Source organism: Haemaphysalis longicornis, unplaced genomic scaffold (assembly GCF_048455015.1).
Source record: "Haemaphysalis longicornis isolate Haplotype H1 unplaced genomic scaffold, Haemaphysalis longicornis Haplotype H1 scaffold_6, whole genome shotgun sequence".
Lineage (NCBI taxonomy): Eukaryota > Metazoa > Arthropoda > Arachnida > Ixodida > Ixodidae > Haemaphysalis > Haemaphysalis longicornis.
This window is the reverse complement of record NW_027526407.1, coordinates 51,271,111-51,295,397: the sequence shown is the minus strand read 5'-3', so window position 1 is coordinate 51,295,397 and position 24,287 is coordinate 51,271,111. Positions and strand designations below refer to the sequence as shown.

The 24,287-nt window shown below is 50.6% G+C and overlaps 1 protein-coding gene across 3 annotated transcripts; it reads right to left on the bottom strand.

Moving 5' to 3' along the window:
• Positions 1–2,723: 2,723 nt before the first annotated feature.
• On the bottom strand, positions 2,724–23,820 carry LOC144141560 (uncharacterized). 3 transcript variants are annotated; one of them, XM_077673103.1, is made up of 3 exons: positions 23,461–23,820; positions 11,797–12,030; positions 2,724–2,965 (listed from the first exon to the last, which is right to left on the bottom strand). In XM_077673103.1, exons 2-3 carry the CDS (start codon positions 11,995–11,997, stop codon positions 2,858–2,860), a joined length of 309 nt encoding a protein of 102 aa, XP_077529229.1. In that variant the 5' UTR covers positions 11,998–12,030; positions 23,461–23,820; the 3' UTR covers positions 2,724–2,857. The 3 variants fall into 3 exon arrangements, with proteins under 3 accessions (XP_077529229.1, XP_077529228.1, XP_077529230.1); XM_077673102.1 differs by lacking the exon at positions 23,461–23,820 and adding an exon at positions 15,512–15,744; XM_077673104.1 differs by lacking the exons at positions 2,724–2,965; positions 23,461–23,820 and adding exons at positions 7,944–8,089; positions 15,512–15,713.
• Between the last annotated feature and the right edge of the window lie 467 nt (positions 23,821–24,287).

Here is a 24,287-nt window from a genome sequence, read left to right as displayed (position 1 = left end):
ATTAGCAAAGACGTGCACGCCACACACAAAATTCGCTCCAGGTCAACATATGCAACTTTATTAGCGCACATTCCTCATGGCTAGACTATGGGGAAATTAAACAACGTTAACGAGGCGTGAGTAAGTTAAGCAAAAATTTAGCATGTTAACCGAAATGGGGCTGTCACTTGCCGCGAGACTACGCTAAATTTTCATTTTAACAGGGGTTTCGCATGGCGTTTACATCGCATGATCGACTTCTGTAGGTCCTGCGCCATCCGTATACCTACATGAACACCACTACGCACTCATACCACACGTGAAGTAGCAAGCAGATACAAGCGTACCAGGAGGCGCAGAGCAGAGACAGGAACGCTTCTGCCAGCTCGAGCTCCTGTGCAAGCTCCGCCAGAGTTGCGCGTCAGGGGCGGTATTCTCGTGTTTTGTCCGCTTTGTGTCCATTTCAAAATTGTCCGTTTTGAGCAAGCCCTCATTGGCTAAAAGCGAACACCCGGATGTGATGCCATGCAAGCACGGCGGAGCTATGAGCCGCGGCTTCTCGGAGCAGACGATTGGGAGCAGACGATTTTTCGTCGCCTTGTTGGTTCGCTGGCTAAACAATAAACACATAAAAGACAGTTTAAAACAGGTTCAGTCGTTTAAAATGTGTTCACAAGAACAGTTGCGCAAAATTCAACCCAAAGCCCGCCTTCAACTAGAAGTACGTCACAATAAAACGGACGCAAAACGGATGTTTTCAAAACGGACGAACACGAGAATACCGCCCCTGATTTCCACGAGCAGCTGCGGCTCCACCGTGACAAAAACGCCCGCTTTCAGTGCTGCGCACCGAACCCCTTTTTCAGTTGTGCGCAGGTTAGCGGCGGCGGCGCAGCCAGCACGCGTAGACTTCACACTGCCGCTGCAACCGTCGCGGCGGCGCATGCGCGACGGGTGGCTTTCCCGCATGACGTGGAACTCAAAATGGCGGACGGACGCGCAACTCTGCCCCGATAAACTGTACTGCCAGCAAGAAAGACGCGCCCTCTTCTTGCTCGCTAGCTGGCTCACATGCTAGCTCGCCTTTTTCTTCTTCGCATGACCAGGCTTTGCCTACCAACGGAAGCACGGGCACCATTTTCTTGCTGGTTCGCCATGTCGTTCGCCCTGGAGCCACCGCACACTATAAAAAATCGACGAGTTTTTTTCCCATGACGCATCTAGTGCTCTCGTGCTTGAAGTTGAACTTGTTGCCAGAACAACTTCAAACCATTCAGACACCAGTTGGAAAGGTCTAAAATGCTAGGAAGACAAAATACGAGTTTGGGTCATTAAAAAAAACACCGCTTTGTCCCAGAGACAGTAATGCCAATTGTGCAGCAAATTCAGAACCAATAACCTAGATACTAAGAAATGCAGACGAATCAGTGGCGACACCCCAGCTACTTTCTCGCTGGGTGTTTATGACGTCACAGGGTCTGGCTTGTACGAGTGGTGGCTAGGGTGCCTCGATGCGCGCCCGCTCCGGGCACGCATCGAGGCACCCTAGTGGCGGCCACCGATCAGCGCCGCCTTTAAGCAACATGCCTGGGTGACTAGTGGATGGAGCGTCTATTTCCGATTGATTGTGTCACTTGTAACCTAACGTGCAGTTAACACACTAATAACCGTGTTTTGTTTTTCCTTGTATTACGTCAGTGCGGAGTTCATGTAGGGGTAAATACGAAATTTTATATTGCTCACCTTTTCCCTCGGTTAAGGTGAAATCCCATAGGAGTTAACACTCTTATAGACTTACCCGCGGGCTGTAAAACCCACCGTGCACTAATACGAAAATCTTTACAAAAGCACACTAATGTTCCCGATGGCCTAGTTTGCTTACTTTAAAGATGTGTAGCTTCTGCATTAAAATAAAAATATAAAACTCTTGCTTGCTAGACAGCTAGTGCCATCTAGTGAAGACTAAATAAACCAAAATGTGTCTCTTGATTTTTTTTTTCTGTAGAAGCAAACTGCACCGTTAGGTACACTCTCATGAATTTGGAAAGCACTTCGTACCGGTCCACAAATTTTTTAAGCCCGTGCACGAATTTTTTTAAGCCCGTGGGTCATGAATTTAATTAAAGGGACCCTGCAACACTTTCTTCAACTTTTTTTTTAAATCTTAAATGCTTGCAGAACTTAGTCACCCAACACACCCAGTACTTAGATTAGGGGGTCGCAAAGTACCTGAGCCGAAAATTACGGCTTTATCCCCATCAGCAAACTTGGAAACTCGCTCAAAAGTTTTTTCTCTCTTTCCCGGTCTTGACGTTCTTCGGCGGCGGCCCGAATTACGTCAGTGGGGCCATGTAGCGCCTGTTGGCCGGTTTTCCTTCATTTGCAGCAATGCACGCTTTTCGATAGAATCTTTAAAAATAAAGCCACGAGAACAAAGCAGAAATGTAAGGCGCATCGGGTGCGACGCAAGAACGCACTCTAACAAGAACACAATAGTACACCAAATAAACCATTTTAACGGGCGTTTTATCGCTAATTACACCGTTTCACGTGGCTTTTCTTTGTTCTTTCTTATAGGATGCAACCTTGTTGGTTACAGACAAAATGGGCATACAACACATTTTACAGTGCGTAGATCATGACATGGTAAGTTCGATAGGAATGTGACAGGTGAGTAGCCCTAAAGAGAGTCTTTCGATAGCCGCTTCAGTTCAGTAGGGTGAGCAATCAACGGTTACCTGCGTGCGGTTCTCGTCGTGCCGCGACCGGACGCCGCTCCTCATTTCTGCGAAGTCAGCTTGCATTGCCTCGTACACACAGTGCCGCAGGACCTTCAGGACTTTGATCATCGCTGCCGTGACAGCCTCTGGAGGCGGGTTCACCGCAGGCGCGGGCTCCGCGTCCGCTGGCGGAGCAGCGTCCGGTCGGGGTGGCCGCATTCCGCGGGTGACCCCGGGCCACCAACCTCTTCCCAGGAAACTGGAAACTTTTGGAAACAAGGTAAAAACTGTGGTTGATTCCTCTGTCATGGCAATCGGTATAACACGAAAGTGAAATGCGCAGCGAAATCTGCAGCTGAGCATGATTTGCGGGTCGGGGGCTCTCGTGTGGGTGTGCTTGGAGAGCGACGTCCTGCTGGCGGGTCCCTTCGGCAAAGCTGTACTGGCGTCATTTCCTTGGCGGATATGACGTCAGTGAAATCTTGGTGTATCCCGGCATAAAACACTTTCATGTTAAAATATCAAACCCGATAACGAACAACGGTAACTATAACGTACTATTTAGTGCTAAAGGTTGCTTCCCTGCAAGAACACCTGTGTGCAGCGGTGCACCCTTTACAGGCCGCTTGCTTCGTTGTACTTCCGCGACGGATATGACATCAGGGAAATCTTCGTGTATCCAAGAATAAAACACTTTCGTGCTAAAATTAAAGCGGTCCCACCCAACGTGAAAGCTGTCAAGTGCGGAGCATCAATTCGACAATGGGGCGGTGGCGCCCTCTCTTGACAATTTCAGTATCACCGTGGCATTGATACCGAAAATAGTCGAGAGAGGGCGCCGAAGCCCCTGAAAATGCCTATAAAAAGACACTGGATTGAGTTTTCGTTAATTTGAAAGAATGGGTTAATGATTTTTTTTCTGATATTTTATATTACTGTGTACTTATTTGTGGCCTAGCAACGGCAACCTCCATGGCAACGGCGCAGAGCAAAGATCACCCCGAACATTTTGTATATGAGTGAAGCACAGCGGTTTGAGATAGGTGGCGAGGCAGTGGAAGGAGTAAGCGAATACTTAGGCCAAGCACCGACTCCGGAGTCTAACCATGAGGCATATATAATTAGAAGGATAAGAATGGGGTGGAGTGCATGCGGCAGATATTCTCAGATAATGAATGGCAGCCTACCATTGTCCCTGAAGAAGAAAGTGTATGACAGCTGCATCTTACCGGTACTCACCTACGGGGCAGTAACTTGGAGGCTCACTAAGAGAGTTCAACTTAAATTGAGGACGACTCAGCGGGCAATGGAACGGAAGATGATAGGCGTAACGGACATATTAGCAGAAATTAAGAAGAAGAAATGGACGTGGGCAGGGCATGTAATGCGCAGGCAAGATAACCGTTGGTCATTAAGGGTAACAGAGTGGATCCCTAGAGAAGGCAAGCGCTGCAGGGGGCGGCAGAAAGTTAGATGGGCAGATGAGATCAAGAATTTTGCGGGGATAAATTGGCCGCAGTTATCACAGGACCTGGGCAATTGGAGAATAGTGGGAGAGGCATTTGCCCTGCAGTGGGCGTAGATAGGCTGGTGATGATGATGATGATGATGACTATGAAGTGTGTGTGTGTGTGTGTGTGTGGCGCGCAATGTCACTGGCATCGGCTGCGCAACGCGACGTACCCAGGCCCTATCCCCACCAGAGAAAGCAATAGTCTTTTCGAAAGCTCTGTTCGGGTTCGTGACGCCGCGTGACTTAGGTGACTATAAGTATCGTGTTCCGGACGAGCTACGACAACAAGCGGGCCCCTAAAGTACTCCGCACTTAAAAATTCATCACCCACTCACTCGGTTAGGTGGATGGCGAGCAGCGAAGCGCTGCCTCTTCATTACGATGCCAGAAGAGGCGCGAAATTCGAATTGGAGAACGGCTGGAGAACACCGCCCCGAGGAACCGGAGAAAACGCAATATTAACGTTTCGCTAATTGGCGCTGCTAATTATTCAAACGCTGTGCTCTTCTCCTCATGGCGAGGCAGTGATACCTCGCCTCAGCAGCTATAAAGGATCAGCTAGGTTTCTCGAACCGCCGTGTAGCCGAGCCCGAAACTCTGCCCCGACTCGAAAGCGCCTCGACTTGCACCGCCATCACAACTCTTACAGGCAAAAAACAGCGAAGCGAGGGAAGCCCCTCGAGTTTAAGCGTGTCTTTCCTGCGGAAAAAAGCAGCCACTGAAACAACTCACCGAAGAGACCTGGGGGAGACCAGAAAGAGATGACCGCTCGACGCCCCGGCTGGCCACAAAGTGTTCCACAAAATGGCGGAAGCGCGCGCTCACGAGGAAGCCAGCGCGAGGATGACGACGACGACGACGATGATGATGATGATGTAGTTTTGATTCGCGCATGCCCAACCGGAGGTTCGCCCAACAAGCAGAGCGATTCTTCCTTTCGATTTAGGCGCGGTTTTCCCGTTTAAAACGAAACAAAACAGACATTTTTTACAAAGTAATATTCTCTTAATAGGCTTGATCCCCCCTGACACCTCACTCGTTGTGTTTAGTGACTCTAAGGATGCATTAAAAATATAGGTTGACACAACCCGCATCCTCACACCAATGACAACCTTATTGTTCCTCTACGCCTTTATCGACCCTACAAGATAAAACTAATCAGGGTCCGTGGCCACACCAACATTGCTGGCAATGCGCGACGTCATGCGCTTACCCGTAAACTCTCCCCGTGTCCGTTCATGTTCTAGCCAAGCGTGTACCACCCCTGGCACTCAACACGCTTTAGATCGACAGACCCACCGGCAGCACCTTCATGTGCTACGGACGAGTAGACGGCGTTACCCAATCGCCCACTCCGCCCTCTGTCGCAAAGCCGCATCCGTAGTTCGACAAGCGCAAACCTCCTCTGTTCTCGCCATCAACATCGCAAGCATCGCAAGTTCGCAACCATCATCATGGCCACACTAGTGTCGTCAGTACAGGTACAAAGTGCCGAGTCATCCCGATATTTATTACAGGAAGTGGCAGATGAGAAGAGCGGGAAATAAGCGCCACGTCATGTAGAATAATCTATTTGTCGGTCCTGGCTAGTCTTCGGGCAGTCCTCGGACTGCCCTCGGACTATCCTGCCCTCTGCGGGCAGTCTGCGGGCAGTCCTCGGACTGCCCTCGGACAGCCCGAGGGCAGTCCTATATTCGAGCGCAGGTTGGCGTCCTGGGCAGTCTGCGGACGTCCCGGGACTAGTAGTTGTGGAAGCCCATAAGTTTCACTTGGGGCCAGAGGCGTATCTAGGTGACCCTTCTATTGGTTCGCCGAGAGGGGAGAGGATTACGATACGCACTGTAGACTTGGTAGTACTAACACATGATCAGATGCTCGAAAGTACGGAGACACGAGGAAGAACACGAACAGAGGATGGGCGGTAAACTTCACTGCTGGTTTATTGGCTAAAAAGAGCAACATGCATCATTAGCGCAGAAACCATAAAACATATGGACCATCTTTCACGAGGAATTGGATTTCCACTGTAGGTATGCTTCTTCTGCAAGGTCACACAAGGTGTGCTCGAGCATTAGTCATGTTCGTTGCTGATACAAGAGGACTCGAAGATTTATCTTCGAGTCGAAGCTGGGTGCGTCCCAAAGCGAAACGTTCTTTCTCGTGTCCCCGTTCTTTCGGGCTTTTTAACACGTCGAAGCTGTATCACCAACTAGTCAAAACTTCTGCCACTCAGGCCTTGACGGCGGGGGTGGGGGGGGAGTGGCCCCAAACGCTCCTCCTCCCCCCCCCCTCCATTTATCCTTGTGTAGGCGCATGTGTTCCTCTGCGCAGGCGCGTTTGTGTACACCTGTGTTAATCATATGGGGGCGGGGCCCATGAACCTCAAAAGGTCAATAGAGGCACTTCGCGGTGTCCGCGAGTCCACGACTGTCTCCCTTCCTTTTCTTCGTTTGGAAAACCACGTCGTCCACGAGAGAGAGAGAGAGAGAGAGAGAGAGAGAGAGAGAGAGAGAGAGAGAGAGAGAGAGAGAGAGAGAGAGAGAGAGAGAGAGAGAGAGAGAGAGAGAGAGAGAGAGAGAGAGAGAGAGAGAGAGAGAGAGAGAGAGAGAAGGCGGCTTTGCCGCATAGCATGTACGCTGAACTACGAGTAGCTTGTGTTCGAAAGTCGGCTTTTTGCGCAACACTGCAACTATGCAAGGAAGCCAGACATGCAAGAGGCGGGCCTGGAACGAGGTGTGTGAGCGACTTCAGCTGAAAGGAAAATTGTCTGACAACGTGACAGTATGTTGATAGTGTCAACATACTTCATCGATGGGTCACCCATCATTTTTCGGTGTTCAGAAGGTCTTCCCGGCGCGCTGATGGTTAGGAACCACTGGCGTAGTAAACGAATACAAGCACGGACGCGAATAAGGAAAAAAGAGGAGGGTGTAACCAGTACGGTAATAGGGAGGCAAATTTAGAGAGCAGCGCCACGCCAACATTGACGGCAGTGCGCGAGTACACGCGTTTAACGATAACTCTCCCCAAAAGAGTAGTTTGCACATAGGTTTTTTTTTTTTTTTTTTTTTTCAGCAGTTCCGGTAACCCAAACTTATCTCCCAGCTTGTTAACCACGTTCCAAAGCACATTCCTTCCTCCCCGTAAAAGTTTGCTTAGGGGTGAAAGATATAAAATCGCGAACACAAGGTGTCGTACCAAGTAAAATCTCCGCGAGTGCTCTATTTGTGAATTACATGGCATCCCCCTTGCTTGTATGGAAATTTTTTTGTAGTCATAAGTGCCTTTGGTGGCTCAGGGTCATAGCAGTCCTTATATCGGTTGGAATTGGAATCCTCTAGCCGCAAAAATCGACTACGCGTAATAATTTCCACTCAAGCGAGAGCAGTGCCGAGGAGCTTATGTCCCCTGTTACAGTGGTGCTTCGTTCGTGCAAGCATATATTTTAACCTTTTGTGCTGACAAATTGTAAATTCTGATATAGAGGAACTGCAGTGCTGTGAGCTGTGAGCCATACGTTGCTCTTCCAAAGAACCCTATATAGTAAGCTCCGCAAGAATTAAGTGTTATCCCCCCCCAATGACAAAATTAGCAATGAACTAAACTTCAAAGGGACATGCTGTAGTGTTTTAGTCCCAGCAGAATTCTTCAACCGCAAAATAAGTGCCCTGAAGTCACCAAGGAAGGCAGGGGGATAGATCGTCCCAGTCTGGCAAATTAAAAAAAAAAAGTGGATGGAACTTTTTTTTATTTCCAGCTGGAGGGGTTCTTCCGGGCAGCGCCCACTGCTGTTGGCGCGGGCCTACGGTGAGCGTGAGCTCCAGACCTCGCTTCCACTGCCGTCGCCGGTCTGGGCGACCTCGTGCGGCGGTCTCTCCTGCGTGCAGAACAAACGACCCGTGCTCTGAGCACCTCTCCACATTTCACACTGTCGGATTCTCTTTCGCGAGCCATTCATTAGACGGATTTCTCCGGGCATCATCGTCACGAGTCCGCTTGTATAGGGTGTATTCACAGGGCTTTGGGCCGCGCGGCGGCGCTACCTGCGCGGCGGCGACGACGCCATATTTGAGGTTGCACTCCGCCGCGCGGGCAGCGCGTTTCTCGACGCGAAACGTGGTTTGCAGCGTGCTGCTGGCAAGAACGTTCGTGTGGACGGTGTTTTTTCTGCGTGATCCGTGGGTTTGCGAATGCCTCGTCCTACCGAGTAGCTAGCATTGTTCTCGCTTCGAAATTCCGGATGCGCTGTTCACGTCTACAACCGCAGACCCGAAGCAGGCCGCACGACAAAATAAAAAAAGCGCGCCGTGTATTTTTTTTTTTTTCCTTTCGCTGTTTCGAAGCGGCGGCTATAGGGCAGTGCTTGAAGGCTGTCTGTCTTCATTCGACAAATTCCCAAAGAAGTTATCGATAATATGGCTAATCGGTATCGAATCTGTTGGAACCCGTTTCATCCAGGTGGGCTCCGGGACGATGGGCGTTGGAGCTTTCACCTCACACCTCGTCCCGTTTGAAACATTCCCATGCTTAAAATGTTCCCAAATTAAGGTAGCCGGCGTACTTTATGGATGAGACAAACCATACTGGGCTCCCAGCCTCAACATGGGCTACTTCGAGTGTTGAGGTGAACGCACGCGTACATGCAATATCGCTTCACAGGTAATTGCGGGCATCCAAATTGATCCAATTCTTCTTCGTCGCCTTCGACTGTTCTCTAATGACCAAGCGTGTTACGTGTTCCAACACTAACGCTTGACGCTGGGTACGCAGTTTGACTACTTCAAAAACAGCACAGAGACTAAAACGTTAACGTATGCAGGGACAAACTAGAGCAGCCTTTGTCACTTGTCTCTGCGCTGCTTTCGAAGTAGCCAAAGCGTACGTGTTCCACAATCTTGTTCTGCTTATAATTCCCGCTTCGTCTTTACCGAAAGGAAAAGACTTTAAAATAATCGGTGGGATCTTTGTCGTCGCCATCATACCTAATTTTATCACGTCCTTACCTCGCGATGGTTTCCACCCAGACCCTGTGCGTAATTGTTCCGCTTCATTAGGAGCTCAAATGGACGACCTTCGTGCGTTCCACGCACATAACACTGTCCCCAGAGCACCTCACCGTCTCTAATACTCCTCAAGAAGCGCGCAACATGCCTGGGTAGTGCACGGTAAAACCAGCTCCTCTCTCACACGCCGCCACCACATCAAATATCCTCGCAGCCTTGGGTGAAGAAATTTCCTCAACTCGCGCCACGGTCGCTTCAAGCAACGGAGGAAATAAGGAAATCGGCGCACGGGGATGACACAGAGATAGCGCGAAATCGCCAAAACGGGCCGGGTTATGCACGCCGCTGGCCGCGCCTGTCAAACCATCGGACAGTTGCAGTCGTCGCGCAAAATCATGCCGTCTTCAAACACTGCCCTGGCCTTCGCTTCGAAAAAAAAAAAAAAAAAACCGGCGCGCTTGCTTTCGTCGTTTGGCCTGCTTCGGGTCTGCGGTTGTAGATGTGAACATCACATCCGGAATTTCGCAGCGAAAACAATGCTGGCTACTCGTTACGACCAGGCATGCTCAAACACACGAATCACGCAGAGAAAAACACCGCCCACACGCGCTGCCCGCGCGGCGGAGTACAACCTCAAATATGGCGTCGCCGCCGCCGCGCAGGTAGCGCCGTCGCGCAGGTAGCGCCGCCGCGCGGTCCAAGGCCCTGTGAATACACCCTATACTGCAGGGCGAAGACCTCTGCCACGCGATATTCCGTTCCCCTGAGGGTAGAGTCCCGCTACTTGATGATGATGATTCTTGGTGGCTTCCCCTTTGTAACGGGGTGGCGTTGCACAGTCACCTTAGTCGTAACGCCACTGTACAATCACCTCGCCCCAAAAAAGAAATTATGAAATTTTTGTGCTAGTCTGACTTCTTTGTTCGTATGTCTTCCCAGATTGTTCTCTGCTCTTTTCCCACCGACATTCTAACCTTCTTCTACTAACCCCTACTGCTGTCCAATTCACTTTTTGTTAACCTTAAAGCCAAGCGCTACCGGAAGCTGGATGGCTCCCTCACTGGACGGATACGTTTGCACTACGTTACAATATGTCGCATGGTTTCTGGCTCCATGCCGCAGCGTATACGCACAGTTCTTGTACCGGCTCGCGGATAAGCGTTTTTTTTTTTCCGCAAGCAACCCGCCCGGGCTTCAAAAAGCAATGCACTCCCTTTGGTATTATCGAAGAATTTTTCTCTTGTGATCTCCTGCTTCCCGATACTGTAGATATCTAAGGACTTCTTCGCGTCCGTACTCTCTTTCCAGGTCGTTGTCGCTGATTCTTTCACTTCATTTTTCATTGCCTTGGTCGTTTCCACTTCCCGCACGCACCCAGCCCCGCCGAGTGAACACTCAATCTTTTCCAACCACTCAACAAACTAAAACAATCAAATGAACGACCTGTGTTAGGGCCCCAGCGGTGCAAGCACTTTTGCGCCGCTTCAGATTGAAGCTCAACTTCAGATTTAAGTTCAGCTGCAATGCAATCAAGCTGCTTTTAAAAAAAAATCCCGAGACACCTACCCACTCAACTAACACGAGTTGGGAATGCGAAAGCAATTGTCCAATTGAAAGCCGCACTGCTTCTTCGTGCTTTGCTGCGGGGTATCCTTGCTGTAGGAATAGAGGTTGTGGAGATTGGGCCTGCATTCTCCAGCTCGGGAAAATGCAGGCTCACTTTTTCCCCATATTACATCAGTGCTGCCTCCATGTAGCGCTAAATTCGAAAGTTAATATTCCTTATTTTTTAGGGGCGGAGCGCCTTAGGGCCTCACTCTGACCGGGGCTTGGCGTCCGTGTACGCAGTGTTGCGCATGCGCGAGGAGCGTTGGATCGAAATGGATTGGATTAAAATGGATTGGATTGAAATGGATTGGATTGGGTTGGAGTAAATTGAATTGGATTGAATTGAACTGAATCGGATCGGATTGGATTGGATTGGAATTGTATACACTGTACACACGCGTTGTCACTCATTTACATGCGCGAGTGGGCAATGCCACCGGTGATTCACGGTAAGAACGATTCGCAGTGCTTCGCCAACTCGTCATGATTCACTTCGTGGAAATAAGTGAATTTTTTTTTCCTCGGTTAAGGGGGGCTCACCTGTTAACATTCCAATGGAACTATACTTCACGACACGCGGGCTTCAAAACCATCGTGCACCAGTACGAAAAGTTTTACAAATGCATACAAATATTAACAGCGCCCTAGTTTACTCATTTTAACAATGTCACTTTTGTACTAAAATAAAAATAAAGCTCTCCCTTGCTATACAGCTAGCATCATCTAGTGAAAACTAGAATTAGAATTCGCTTTTTGTTTATTTTTTACTTCAGTGCAGAAGTGATTTATTTCTTAAAGAAGCAAACGAGGCCGTTAGGAACACTTTTATGAAACAATTTTTTGGTACTGCAGCACTATGGTTGTTAAGCCCGTGGATCATGACACAGCAAGTTCCACAGGTCTGGGATCAGGTGAGTGCCATTAAAGAGCGTCGTTCGAAAGGGGCTGGAATTCAGTTGAGTCAGTAGGTTACCTGCTGTTGGTTCACGTCGTGTCGCGATGGCACGCCGTTCGTCATTTCTGCAAAGGCAGCTCGTATTGCCTCGAACAAACGCCGCCCCACGGCCTCTACGAAGTCCGCCAGCGCCGCCTCTACAGCTTCTGGGTACAGGTACGCCACACGCACGGGCTCCTCTAGCGGTGGCGAAGGGGCGTCCGATCGAAGTGGCCTCATTCCGCGGTTGACCTCCTCCGATGAAACTTAAAACTTTCAGAAAGAAAGAAAAAAAATGGCTTGAATTTACGCGCTGTGGAGGTGGTTGGCAAGCAAAGCTTTCAGCGACACCCACAACAATTGCACATGCGACGTCACTTGAATTCCCACACGTGGCTGTACAGAGTGATACCAGATGTACTGCCAGCCGTTACCTGGAATTCGCGGGGGCGGTGTCCCGGACGCAGCAGCAGCGTCGGCCACGGCCGGGCTAGAGCGGCGGACGCCGCCGCTGTAACCAAGCCGTGCGTCGGCGGAAATAAAGCGGAGAGGAGCGTCTCTCGAAGGGTGAGACAGCAAAACTTAGCAGATTATCCTGATCTGCTAGCTCGCGGCTACACTCCCGCGCGACACAAGCGCAGACACCAAAACAATTCGCCGTGTGAGCTTAGTGATTCCCATTTATACCGATTTAAATTAGTTAGTTTAGCAAGTTTGAGAACTGCGAGAAAGCTGAGGAAACTTTTGTAATCGCTATTTATCAGAACCAGCCGCTCGTTTCGCCTGTTGTAATACCTGTTAAAACAACCGAATTAGTATTCATCAATTTAGAAAGTGCCATTCGTTTAGAAAGTGCCTGGCGTTTCTCCAGCGGCCATATGTCTGTATGTGGTCTCTACATTTTGTTTTCCCGCCCTGGAAACCAATCCTTCACGTATCTTTGCCGTACGACCACTTAATTCTGTCGGGTCCGGGTTACCTGGGAGGTGCTGTCGAACAAGTTAATCAAGCCGTGCGAAGGAAGCGCGCAGTGAACGCGAAGCTGCGCCAAAACAGGCCCAAAACAACCGTCTCTAAAGCAGACGACAAAGCCGATGGAATGGTCCCGCCGACGCGGGCGCCGAGGTGAGTAGTTCCGGCGCGCGGGGAACGCTGGGTAAATTCGCCGCTCCATCTACAGTGTGCTCCGTGAGTGAACCCCCCCCCCCCCCCCCCCCCCCGCCGCATTGGGAGTTCATTGTCCCACACGCCACAAAACAATCGTTGGCTGGAAGAGGTAGAAAGCTTCGCTTTAAAAATCATGAGCCATTCCACTCTGAAGGTGGATGTCGAGCGGCGAAGCTTGTGGTCCGAACTATTCGTGGCCTCCCTGTTACGCCACCAGAAGAGAAGCGAAATTTGAAATGGAGAACTGCCGCTTGCAATGTCTTGACGACGGAACTTCCTCGCAGAGGAGCCGGAGGAAACTAGACACGCAAGCGCTTCCAACGCCGACAGAGAGGGGGCAGTGCGAACGTGGAAATGGCCGACGCCGGCCGCACAGCGGCAAATCTTTCAGAAACATTTACTATCTGTTGCAGACACTTATGATCTTGAAAATGAAGCCTGTTGATTACTAAATTGCTCAAAATGCGTATCCAAGTAATGGGAAACGTGGGCTTGAAGTCGGAATGAATGTTTTGAACGGCGTGCAACTTTGATGGTAATCCCGTGCTGATAGCCCACTCCGGAATGATTACGGAGCGCTGGACGTTTTCCCTCAAAAAAGAAAAAAATAAAGCCTTTCCACTCAACGCGAAAGCTGACGGAAGTGCAGCGAAAGTGATTCGCCATATTGGGCTGTAGCGCCGTTAACCGCTTACTGCTACCACCCAAAGCAATTCAAATTTCCCGCCTCCGTAATGCTCGCCCGCTCACTGCATGAAACAGCTCCAGCGCGAAAGATATTCAAATTTCCCGCCTCCGTAAAGCTCGCCCGCCCACTGCCTGAAACAGCGCCAGCGCGAGTTCTGTTCTTTTTATGCTTGCTTTTCCTCCCGCACGTGCGGGCGTTGCACTGCCACTTTTTTTCGCTTACTATCGCAAAAACCAACTTAACGAGCGTTCCTAACTAAATGAACGCGGGTGATGCCAGTTAATTACATATATTTTGCGTCAAATGTACTTGCAGTTTTTGCGCTAAACAACGCGGATATGTATGATAAGCGTGCCAGTTAATTACATATATTTTGCGTCAAATGCACTTGCAGTTTTTGCGCTAAACAACGCGGATATGTATGATAAGCGCCAGCGTTTCACGAGTTTCGAACGGTTATGACTATCTAAACCGCTTGGTTTTCGAAGTCTCTGCGCGACGCCGTACGACGGAACGCCGGGCTCTACTTGGATCCGTTATCTCGCGGCACCGCCCGATTCCGGCAGTCGTTTGGCATCGACCGTTACAGCGAGCTACCACGATAAGACTACAGCCCCTATCTGCACTTAAAAAAGGAAACGGTGGAAGCTTTACGAAGGCAAGACAATGTATAATATCAGTGTGTTCTCCCGGTGCCGGCGGAATAATCCTTCCGAAATTCTACCGGTAGTCGCCGCCCACTGGATGCCCCTGTGTGCCTTTTCGTCGTTCGCTGAAATAAGGTTAAGTTCGGGCAGCAAAACATTTCTGCTGGCGCCGACAGAATAAAAATTGCGTTATTTTATCCGCAGGTGTAATGTGACTCCGGGCAGCCAATGGGCGGCGAGTGCCGGTAGAATTCCGGAATAATCATTCTACAGGCGCCGGAAGAATACGCACCGCCTATAATTCAAAGGAAACCGCGTTAACAGGTACAGATAACTTTCACTTTGCGCACGCGACAAGTCCTAAAGCACGTAGTTTCTTTCTGCGACGGACTCATGGAGGCGGTAATTACGCAGTCATGCCATTGGTTGAGCTGCGCAGCTCCTCCATCATCTGAGAACTCAAACAGTGCAGTGAGCATGTATCAGTAAATTTCAGATGTCCATATAAAGAGCACTGCCTTTCGCTATAATATGCATCGCACAATTTTTCTAGAAATTGACAGGAGCGTTAGAATTTTCAGATCGTTTCATATACGCAAAACTCTCGTGGATTCCCTCCAACGCCATGTCAGTGTCAGTTCAAGAGCATTCAGACCAGGGTATAGGCGAGACTACTGTATCTTTTTTTTTTTTTAACGAAGCCTTATATGGCCAAGGGAAATAAAAATTCCCGGGTCCCGACACAGACAACTCCTCCGGCGCGACCCAATGCGCACGCGCGAGAAAAAAAAGAAAAAAAAAGCTGGGTGGTGATGAATTACAAGGGAAGATACTTTGGCTGGATTAATAACTAACAAGTGATAAAGCAACACTTTTACATCTACCGAAGCTTTTTGAATAATAAAAATAAGACTCATCGACGCTAGGAACGATGGTAAGGTTTTTCGCGACATAAATGCACCTCCTCCTGCGAATTTTAGCGTTTCGATAATTGACACTGCTAATTTCCAAACGCTGTTGCTGTTCCCCCCATGGCAAGGCAATTGCTACCGCGTCTCAGCAGCTATAAAGGATCAGCTAGGTTTCTCTCTAACCACCGTGCTGCCAAGCCCTTAATTCTGCCCCTACGCGAAGCGCCCCTCGAGTTCCACAGCCATCACTGTTCTTACAAGCAAAAAATTGTGAAGCGAGCGAAGCCCCCGGATTATGACGTATCTTTCCTGCGGGCAAAGCAACCGCTGAAAGAACTCACCGAAGAGATCTAAGGGAGACCGGAAAGAGACGAGCGCTCGACACCCTCGCTGGCCAAAAGGTGTTCCACAAAATGGCGGAAGCGCGCGCTCACAAGGAAGCCAGCGCGAGGACGATAACGATGATGATGATGATGGTGATGATGTAGTTTTGATTGGTGCATTCTCCACCGGAGGTTCGTCCAGTAAACAGAATGCTTCTTCCTTTCAATCGAGATGCAAGTTTCTGATTTGTAACAAAAAAAAAATTACCGTCTCTTCCTAAATAAAGTTGACACAAGGCGCGAAAGCTAAAATTGAATCCAACCTTCGCTGAAAGTGCGTCCGCAATCGGTCGTGGAACCTTCAAAGACCCAAATCGCAAACAAAAAACGAACCCATGCGACGATTTTTCACGCCCTCAGTAAACGCATCTACGAACTATCTAAATGTATACCGATACGTGGCTTACGAGATATAGGTATGGTATTGTATTCCTTTTTCATGATCGATGCGTGTATTGTCTTATCTATAACCGTTCTCTTTGCGTGATTTTCAAGTCGCCGTTTTGACGCAATGGAAGCCCGGTTTTTTTGCGCATGCGCCGTGTCTCCAGAGATGTGACCAGAGCTTCTCGGTAGACCAACCGATCTACGGAGAATTAAATGCGTTAGTTTTTTAGATGCGACGCTGAGAGCATCTCTTGTCGTGTCAACGGCCCTGTCCTTCCTGCGTGCGTCCGTCGTCGGCGTCCGCACTCTCCTCCGCTCACCCCCTCTCCTCTCCGATAGCGAACACTCTCTCGCGAGGGGCATTGGATTGGATTCGATTGGATTGGCTTGGCTTGGATTTGGATTAAAGTGGATTGTGTTGGATTGTGTTGCGTCATAGCCGCGGCAGACGCACTGGCGCCGGTGCGTGCCCAGGTGAGAGCGAACACTCTCTCTCAACATCTGCGGGTGTGCGGCCCAGCGCGCTCTCACTCCGCCGGTGTGCGGCGCTGCGCGCGGTGCTGCGCATGTGCAGTACTTTCTCTCTCCGCGGTCTCCTCTCCTTCGGGCGCGCTGCGCATATAACCGGTGTGCCGCTGTCCGGCGGCCTTTTGGTCGACGGTTGCTCTCCGCTGCGCTTGAACCCCCCTCAGCGTCGCATCACACCAGTGTTCCCGCAAGGGTAGGTGGGCGTAATTTTTGACAAAACGTTATCGGTTGCACTAAGAAAGCTTTCGTTTTAAAAGACGTAAAGCAATGTTCTTTTAACCGGCTTGATCACCCCCCCTGACACCTCACGCTTTGTATAATAGTGACTCGAAGAAAGCACTGCAAAATATAGCTTGACACAACATGTATCGTTCGTACAGCTGATAGCAAAAAAAAAAAAAAGTGGCTCCAATCCACGCTGTGAAGGAGGTTGGAAAGCAAAGCTTTAAACGACACCCACGAATTGCTCATGCGACGTCACTTGAATTCACACACGTAGCTCTACAAAGTGAAACCAGAGATTCCGTCAGCCGTTACCTGGAATTCGCAGGGTGGCGTCCCGAACGCAGGAGCGTCGGCTACGGCTGGGCTAGAGCGGCGGTTGACGACGCCGCTGTAGCCCGGCCGTGAGTCCGGAGAAAGAAAACGGAGAGGAGCGTCTTTCGAAGGGTGAGACAGCGGAACCTAGCCATCCTGGTGCGCTAGATTGGGGCTACACCAACCGCGCGACACAAGCGCGGACACCGAAACAATTCGGCGTGTAAGCTTAGTGAGTCCCATTTATACCGATTTAAACTAGTTAGCTTAGCACGTTTGAGAATTTCCAGAAAGCTGAGGGAACTTTTATAATCGCTATTTATCAGACCCAGTTCCTCCTTTCGCCCTTTATTATACGTGTTAAAACACAACCGAATTGGTATTCACCAATTTAGAAAACAGAGTTCCATTCGTGGCAAGCAGTGCGCAAAAGGTAGCGTTTCTCTAGCGGCCAGATGTCTGTATGTGGTCTCTACATTTTGTTTCCCCACCTTGCAAACCAATCCTTAACGTATCTTTGCCGTACGACCTCTTAACTCCGTCGGGTCCGGGTTACCATGAGGCGCTGTCGAGCAAGTTAATCAAGCCGTGCGAAGGAAGCGCGCAATAGACGCGAAGGGCGCCAGAGCCGGCCAAAAACAGCCTTCGCTAAAGCAGACGACAAAGCCGTCCTTCCAACGCCCGTTCGGAGCTTCTTGTCCCGCACGCCATGAAGGAATGGTTGGCTTTTAGATGTAGAAAGCTTTGCTTTAAAAAGAAACATGCTTTTATTCTGACGTCATGTTTCAACGCTCAAGAGACATAACATTTGCTCGTATACGTTTCACCTAATTTCTGTCACCCGTATCGTGTGGTAAAAAGCTCCGTTTGTCATCCTCTTTCGCAGAGCCAGAACGGCGGGTTAAGTTTTATTCTTTACAGCGTCACCATTATCTGGACTCCTGGCCATGCCGGCCTGGTTGGGAATGAAGCGGCTCATGCCGCAGCCCGCGATCTGCGCTACCGGGTACCCCAATCTGAAGGACCGACGCCGGCCGCCACCCTTCCATTATTGAAGACACGCTCCCTCCCCTTGATTCCAGCTATTGCTCCATACGGTCCCACTACAGACACACAAAACATATACCCCCCGCCCCACCCCTACGAGCCCTACACACCACACTGCCCCATACTGCCACATTCGAACTGAAACTTTCTACAATCACCCCATATCGCACACCACATCCCGCCGTCCATTTCCCCTACAACTGCCTGCATTGTCGCACAACTAGGTAACCACCTAGTGCATTGTTTTCTCTAGTCCTAGCAACCCTAACGCCGTCCCATTCCTCAACCCTGAGCAGTGGGAGGCCGAGCTGACGAGCTCAGCACCAGAGCGACAGTAAGCCCTCGTACAACGAGCTCTGCACGCAGCTCGGACTCGCAGCCTCCTGGATATAGGAGGCTGAACACATCACTGTGCTCAATAAAACTTTATTGTTCCTCTCGGCAACAACTCAGAACAGCGCCCACACCAAGGCACATGCACGCCATTTACAACCGGGCGCGAAGAGAAGCTCGAGTACGCCACCTCGAGAAGCGTTACGGCAATGACCCGCAGATCCGCTACACGGATATTGCACATCCCTCCCCCATTTCTCCGGCTACGCTAGTTAACACTTCTGGCAGCACCCTTACTGCGGCCACTTACTGAAATATGCCTACAGCCGAAGCCGAAGCCCTGGCCATCGCCCATGCCATTACTACACATCGAAATCAGCCTTATCTCACCATCATTAGCGATTCACAGCAAGCCTGCCGCCTTTACTAGGCCGCTCTCGCCACACATCACGGAGAAAGAATAAGATATTCTTGCTCCGTGCACGACAGCAAGCCTTCCCCATGCTACGCTGTCGTCTGCCTCCGGACCTAGAGGTGACCATAGTCTGAACTCCTGGCCATGCCGGCCTGGTTTGGAATGAAGCGGCTCATGCCGCAGCCCGCGATCTGCACTACCGGGCACTCCCAACTTCAAGGACCGACACCGGGTGCTACGCTCCCACCACTGAAGACACGCTCCCTGCCCTTGATTCCACCTTCTGTTCCATACTGTCCCACTACAGGCACACACGAAGAATATACCCCCCGCCCCACCCCTCCCTCCCAGCACACCACGCCACCCTTTACCGCCGCCTGCAAACAGAAACCTTCTATAATCACCCCATCTATACACCACACCGCGCCGTACCTTTTCCCCTACAACTGCCCGCACTGTCACATACCCCTCACCACTTACCACCTTTTTTTCTCTAGTCCTCACCACCCTAACCCCATCTTATCCTCCAACCTGATCAGTGGGAGGCCGAACTGACCAGCTCAGCACCAGAGCGACAGCAAGCCCTGCTGCAACGAGCTATGGATGCAGCTCGGACTCATGACATCCTGGATATAAGAGGTGAACACATCCTGGTGTGCACTATAGAAGTTTATTCCTCCTTTTCCTCCTTCCTCCTTACAGCGATTCAATTTCCCCACGTTAACTGGGCCTGCCTGTGACTGTGACAACATGGCCGGAATCATCTGCGTTCCATCATTAACATAAATAATTACACAAACAGCAATGTAGACATCTTACACATCAGACACATCGGGCTCATTGCGAATAAGAGCCCCAGACATTGTCTCAAATATTAGCCATATGCCAGAGATTAGCGGTCACCGTTTTGTATGCATACCCGGCTAAATGTATCGCAAAAACCATTCTCTTAGTTCCGAAAGTTTGCTTTGCAGCATGAAACGGTGGGGACGAGCGAGGCTAAATTACCGAAACAGGTATACTTCTCAACGGGGAAGCAGAAAAGCAAAAACTATTATTACGCAATATTCAATTGTTTTGCTATTAACAATGCACCACAACAGGGTACACGGGAAAATTGCCATTCACTTGCAGGAGTTTAACCCCATAGAGGACAGAGCTGCTGTTCGTCTCGGGAGCTGGCATAAATGACCTGCGTTGTCCTTGCATGGTGTGCACGCCCCTTCCAGAACGCCGTTGCGTTCAGAGCCAGTGACCACGGGTCCCGACGTTGTAAAATTGCCGCTCGAGCAATGCGCCCCTGCTCGGAAGTTATCCCCAGTCGCCGTGAGGAGACTGCGGGCGTACAGGGGTGGAATCAGAGGACATCTGTGTACGGTCGTGTCGGGATTGTTCCCGGCTGTGCTGGCTCCGACTGCAGGTCCGGTCTCTGAACAGATCTTCGCCGAGTCTGCCGTTGGGAGTCGCTAGGCTGCATGCGAGAACCATCCAAAGGCGTGTAGGGCTCCGACAGCGACTACCCGGGTAGAGCCCCGACGTCTCCGTATATTGATGTTCGGGATAGACCGTAGCGATGACGATTTCCGACGCTCCGAGCTGGGCTGCGGAGGGCTTGAGTGGCAGCCTTCCCAGCCTGGCATGAGGGATGGGTGGCAGAGGGATCTCCATGACAACCGAAGCACCGCAGTTCGCGGTCGTGGTGGGTGTGCGTGGGGTTGTGGTTAGGGGAAATTGCGCTCCGCCGTACCTGAAATGTACCAATTCTTTTCCAGTTGGACAAGCGTCGGCGCGACAGTGCAGACTGAGGCAGTGAAGGCTCCGCCTGCAATGTGTGTGGGGAGGGTAGAGGCGGGTGATTGCGGAACAGGAGATAGCCTGGCGTGGTAGCCTGTGACCTTCTAGGGCAATGAGGATGGAGTGAGAGTCCCCCATGCGCCTGAAGTCCAGGATTCTGTGCCCATGTACTCCAAGGGACGCGCGACTGTGATCCCCGCTGTGGCTTGCAGGGACTCCCTGGAGCACTCCGCCGGTGTTGGCGGGGTCTTGGGGTTGATATGAGGTCACAGTGTGGACCTTCCCTAGGTGGGTTGCAGACGTCGAGGCAAGGGGCTTGTGCGCAAGGTTCTTCCTCTCGCGCACGTCGGTGAATGTGTCCGCACGTTCTTGCGTGGAGAGGCTGGCTGATTTGGAAGAGCCGAGTGTACCGACGGCAAAATAAGTGGCGTGGGAGCAGAGCGCGGATTTCTTCCCGTTTGTCGTGGCCGTCACTGGATGGCATGACGGCGCAGAAAGAAACCACTCTTGGAGTCCAGAGGTGTCCATGGTGCTCAGCTGTCCTTGCCAACGAGTGGTGAAGGCGGCCCGAGTGAAGGGCGCGGCTGGCGCCTTACGAGGGCAGCTGGAATACCGCGCAAGTCGTGACTAGGCCTAACACGGATTGCTTTTCGTCTGCGGCACACAGAGATGGCTGTTTCAGGGAAACTTGACCGCGGCTTGCTGGACACGGTGTGCCGAGAACGTTGGCGGACTGCTGCGAAAAAATGCGAGCGGTGTCAGTCTTACGCCGAGAACTGAGTCGAACTGCGGTCGTGGTGGTGGCACCTGGCTGCTAGAAGCACGACAACAACTACGACGATGATGATGATGCCCTCAATGTTGCCCTCAATGATGACGCCCTCGGCGGCCGATGTCCCCAATCCCCCACAAGGGGGTATTGGCCAGGGCTAATTTACTGATTGTACTTCGATAAGACTTAAATACTAATTTATTTCAAAAGAGAAGGTCATGAAATGAAATTTCACTATGGTTGAGGTTGTGGGCACAGGTGCCCATCTCTTGGGCACACCACCTGTCACCTTCGTAACAAAGTTTATTCAACTGACTTAGACGGACGCACAGAGACAGGGGGTGGTGGAAATCGGCCAGTGGCCAGGAATGGGGTGGGAGTGGGACTGGGGGAAAGTTCCGTCCGATCAGTCTGTATGTCGTCTTGAATGCAGCACGTCTAAAGCGCTAACCACATGAAGCAATTTTGCATGCGATTTGGGGAGCCACGCGACTATAGTGACGAACTACTTTTCGTCGCGGACCGAATCGCTCATCGGATGCTCGGTTCTGGGTCGCCAGAAAAAGTCGCTCACCTCCCGGAAGTGGCCTCAGCGACTAGGCCCGCAAGTGGCGCACTTCCGGCTTAGGGAGAGAACGAGGGGAAGGGGCGAGCGGAGGCACAGTGCATCGTAGAGAAGTACGACCCTCTTCTTACTGAGATCCGCCCCGAAATGCATCGCAAATGAATACACTCCCCATTTGCCCCCCAGATGCCCATACTGTCACACAAGTACCTCAGCGAACCTCGCTGATCTCGTATGGTCATACCCGACTTTTGCCGAACACCGAACATTCACGGCACCACCACTGCACCCTGATACCCAACAACTTGACACACAATTAATCCACCAAATAGCGCATTATTCTCTAAAAAGCGGTCTGGAACCAGTTGTCTGAGCGGAGACCTCACCGGTCCTGCTCACGGTGGACTATTTTGCCTGGCCCACCCGTTGTGATGGACTCATTTCAAGAGTGAAGATGCAAAGTGAGCCCTCGTAAGCGTAAACAAGAAGTTGCGCGGTGAAAGCCAAGAACGGCACTACTGCACCAGTGCTTTTACTATACCCTCTCCACTTTCCATTCCCCTGTTTAGAACAGCGGTCTCCCGTTTTAATAAAAGTTGTACTACTCAAGAAGTCGCGAAAAACCACCTGTCTCAAACCCGAAGGAAACCGCCAAAATGGGCATATAAATTTTCGCGCTTTTTTTTTTTAATTTTAAGCTGCGTAGGTACACGTTAGAAACTTCGCGGTTAGTACCGGAATTTCCGACTTTCCGGGAACTTCTACAAGTTTGTAGTAACCTGGTGTAATATACGAAGCGAATGTGGGCGCCATTCTTGAACACTTGAAGATAACTGCTGCAGAACACGTATTCGAAGACACCTTCGCACTTCGAAAGGGTCGTGGAGGCGAAAGCATTAATTCATGTCCGGTTGAACACCTGATACGCCCTGCTTCCATTTCGCGTTGAGTAAGCACTTTGTAATCATGCCGCTGGAGACGTTTTGCTTAGATAACTGGCTGAGCGTTTTCGAATGGCTTCGGTCCGTATCCTACATGTTGCGCCGCTGCTCGCCCTTGCCAAGTATTGGACGGGTTGTATGAATAAATGAATTTATTGACAAGGAAAAGGAAAGGAAAGACCACCAGCAGGCGTAAATTGTCACACCTAGGGGTGGACACCGGAACGCCTGCTGGTGTGGGAGTTGGGGCAGAGATGACAGATTCATAGAGAGGAGAGACAGACGACAAATTTTGCTTCCTGCTCCCTTCCTCTGCGGTGTACAGGGTGATGCAACGATAATTGGAACACTTTAAGATTCTTTCCTGAACAAACCGCCGCTGTGTTCGCGCTCAAACTTCACACGAAGGTCGCATTTTGTGGTCTATTTCGTTTGACACCGATAAGAACGACAGTACTTACCTGGTTATTCTGAAAATAAATAAGAACGATTTTAAGAACGAAAGGAAGGGGATTATGGTTAAGAACTTAAACACAAATTATCGCGAGCAAAGCTCCCCGCTAAAAGTACCGCACCGAAAACACTCACCCATACATCGACGCCGCCAGCTCGTCCGCATGCAATACGCAGAAGCCGGGCAAGATGGCGTACCGTTTCTTGCAAAACGCGTTTATCGAATCATCATAGCGCACTGCGACTTGTGTTTTCACTTCGACTCTCAAATCCCTATCGTCCTCCAGAACGTTCTGCCAGACGCAAAACAAAACGACAGAAAAAGACTTCCAGCTACTGCTTGCGGTTATCGCAGCAAGTCGTGGCGGCGCGGTGACCGGAATATGACAATCATTTTATGCTGCGTCACGGAGCAAGATAAACTTCCTGCTTGGCGATTTTTCATGCCTGTCGCTCTACGTGCATGTGCGCTGCTGGGCATCGGCTGATGTTATTGCACGCGGCCACGGAGCAAGAATCTGTTCTTGCTCCGTGCACGCGGCGCTCCCATGCTGCCGCTGATATGCCATAGAGAAAGAAATAATTCTCTATATGAATATGCGCCGTCTTCGGGGGTCCGAGAAACCAAAAAAAAAAAAAAAAAAAAGAAGACGCTGTCTTTTGCCAGCCCGGAAGAATTCCGAGGAGTTCGCCGGCATGTGAACAAACAGGGGACGCGTGCTAAACAGCAGGCCTGGCTGCTTCAGTGCCTCCATGCAACCAGGGCCACCGCCTTAAAGCAGTGCGCTAACGCCTTCGGACTTCATCCGCACCTTCCCCCCCCCCCCCCCCCTACATGGTGCGAACTTACCCGCGAATTGGCTGCTGCGGCGCCGTTCATGTGGCAAAACAATTCGATTGCCATAGCTACAAAAAACTGTGGTCACAGGAATCGGTAAAACACGAAAGTGCAGCGAAATCTG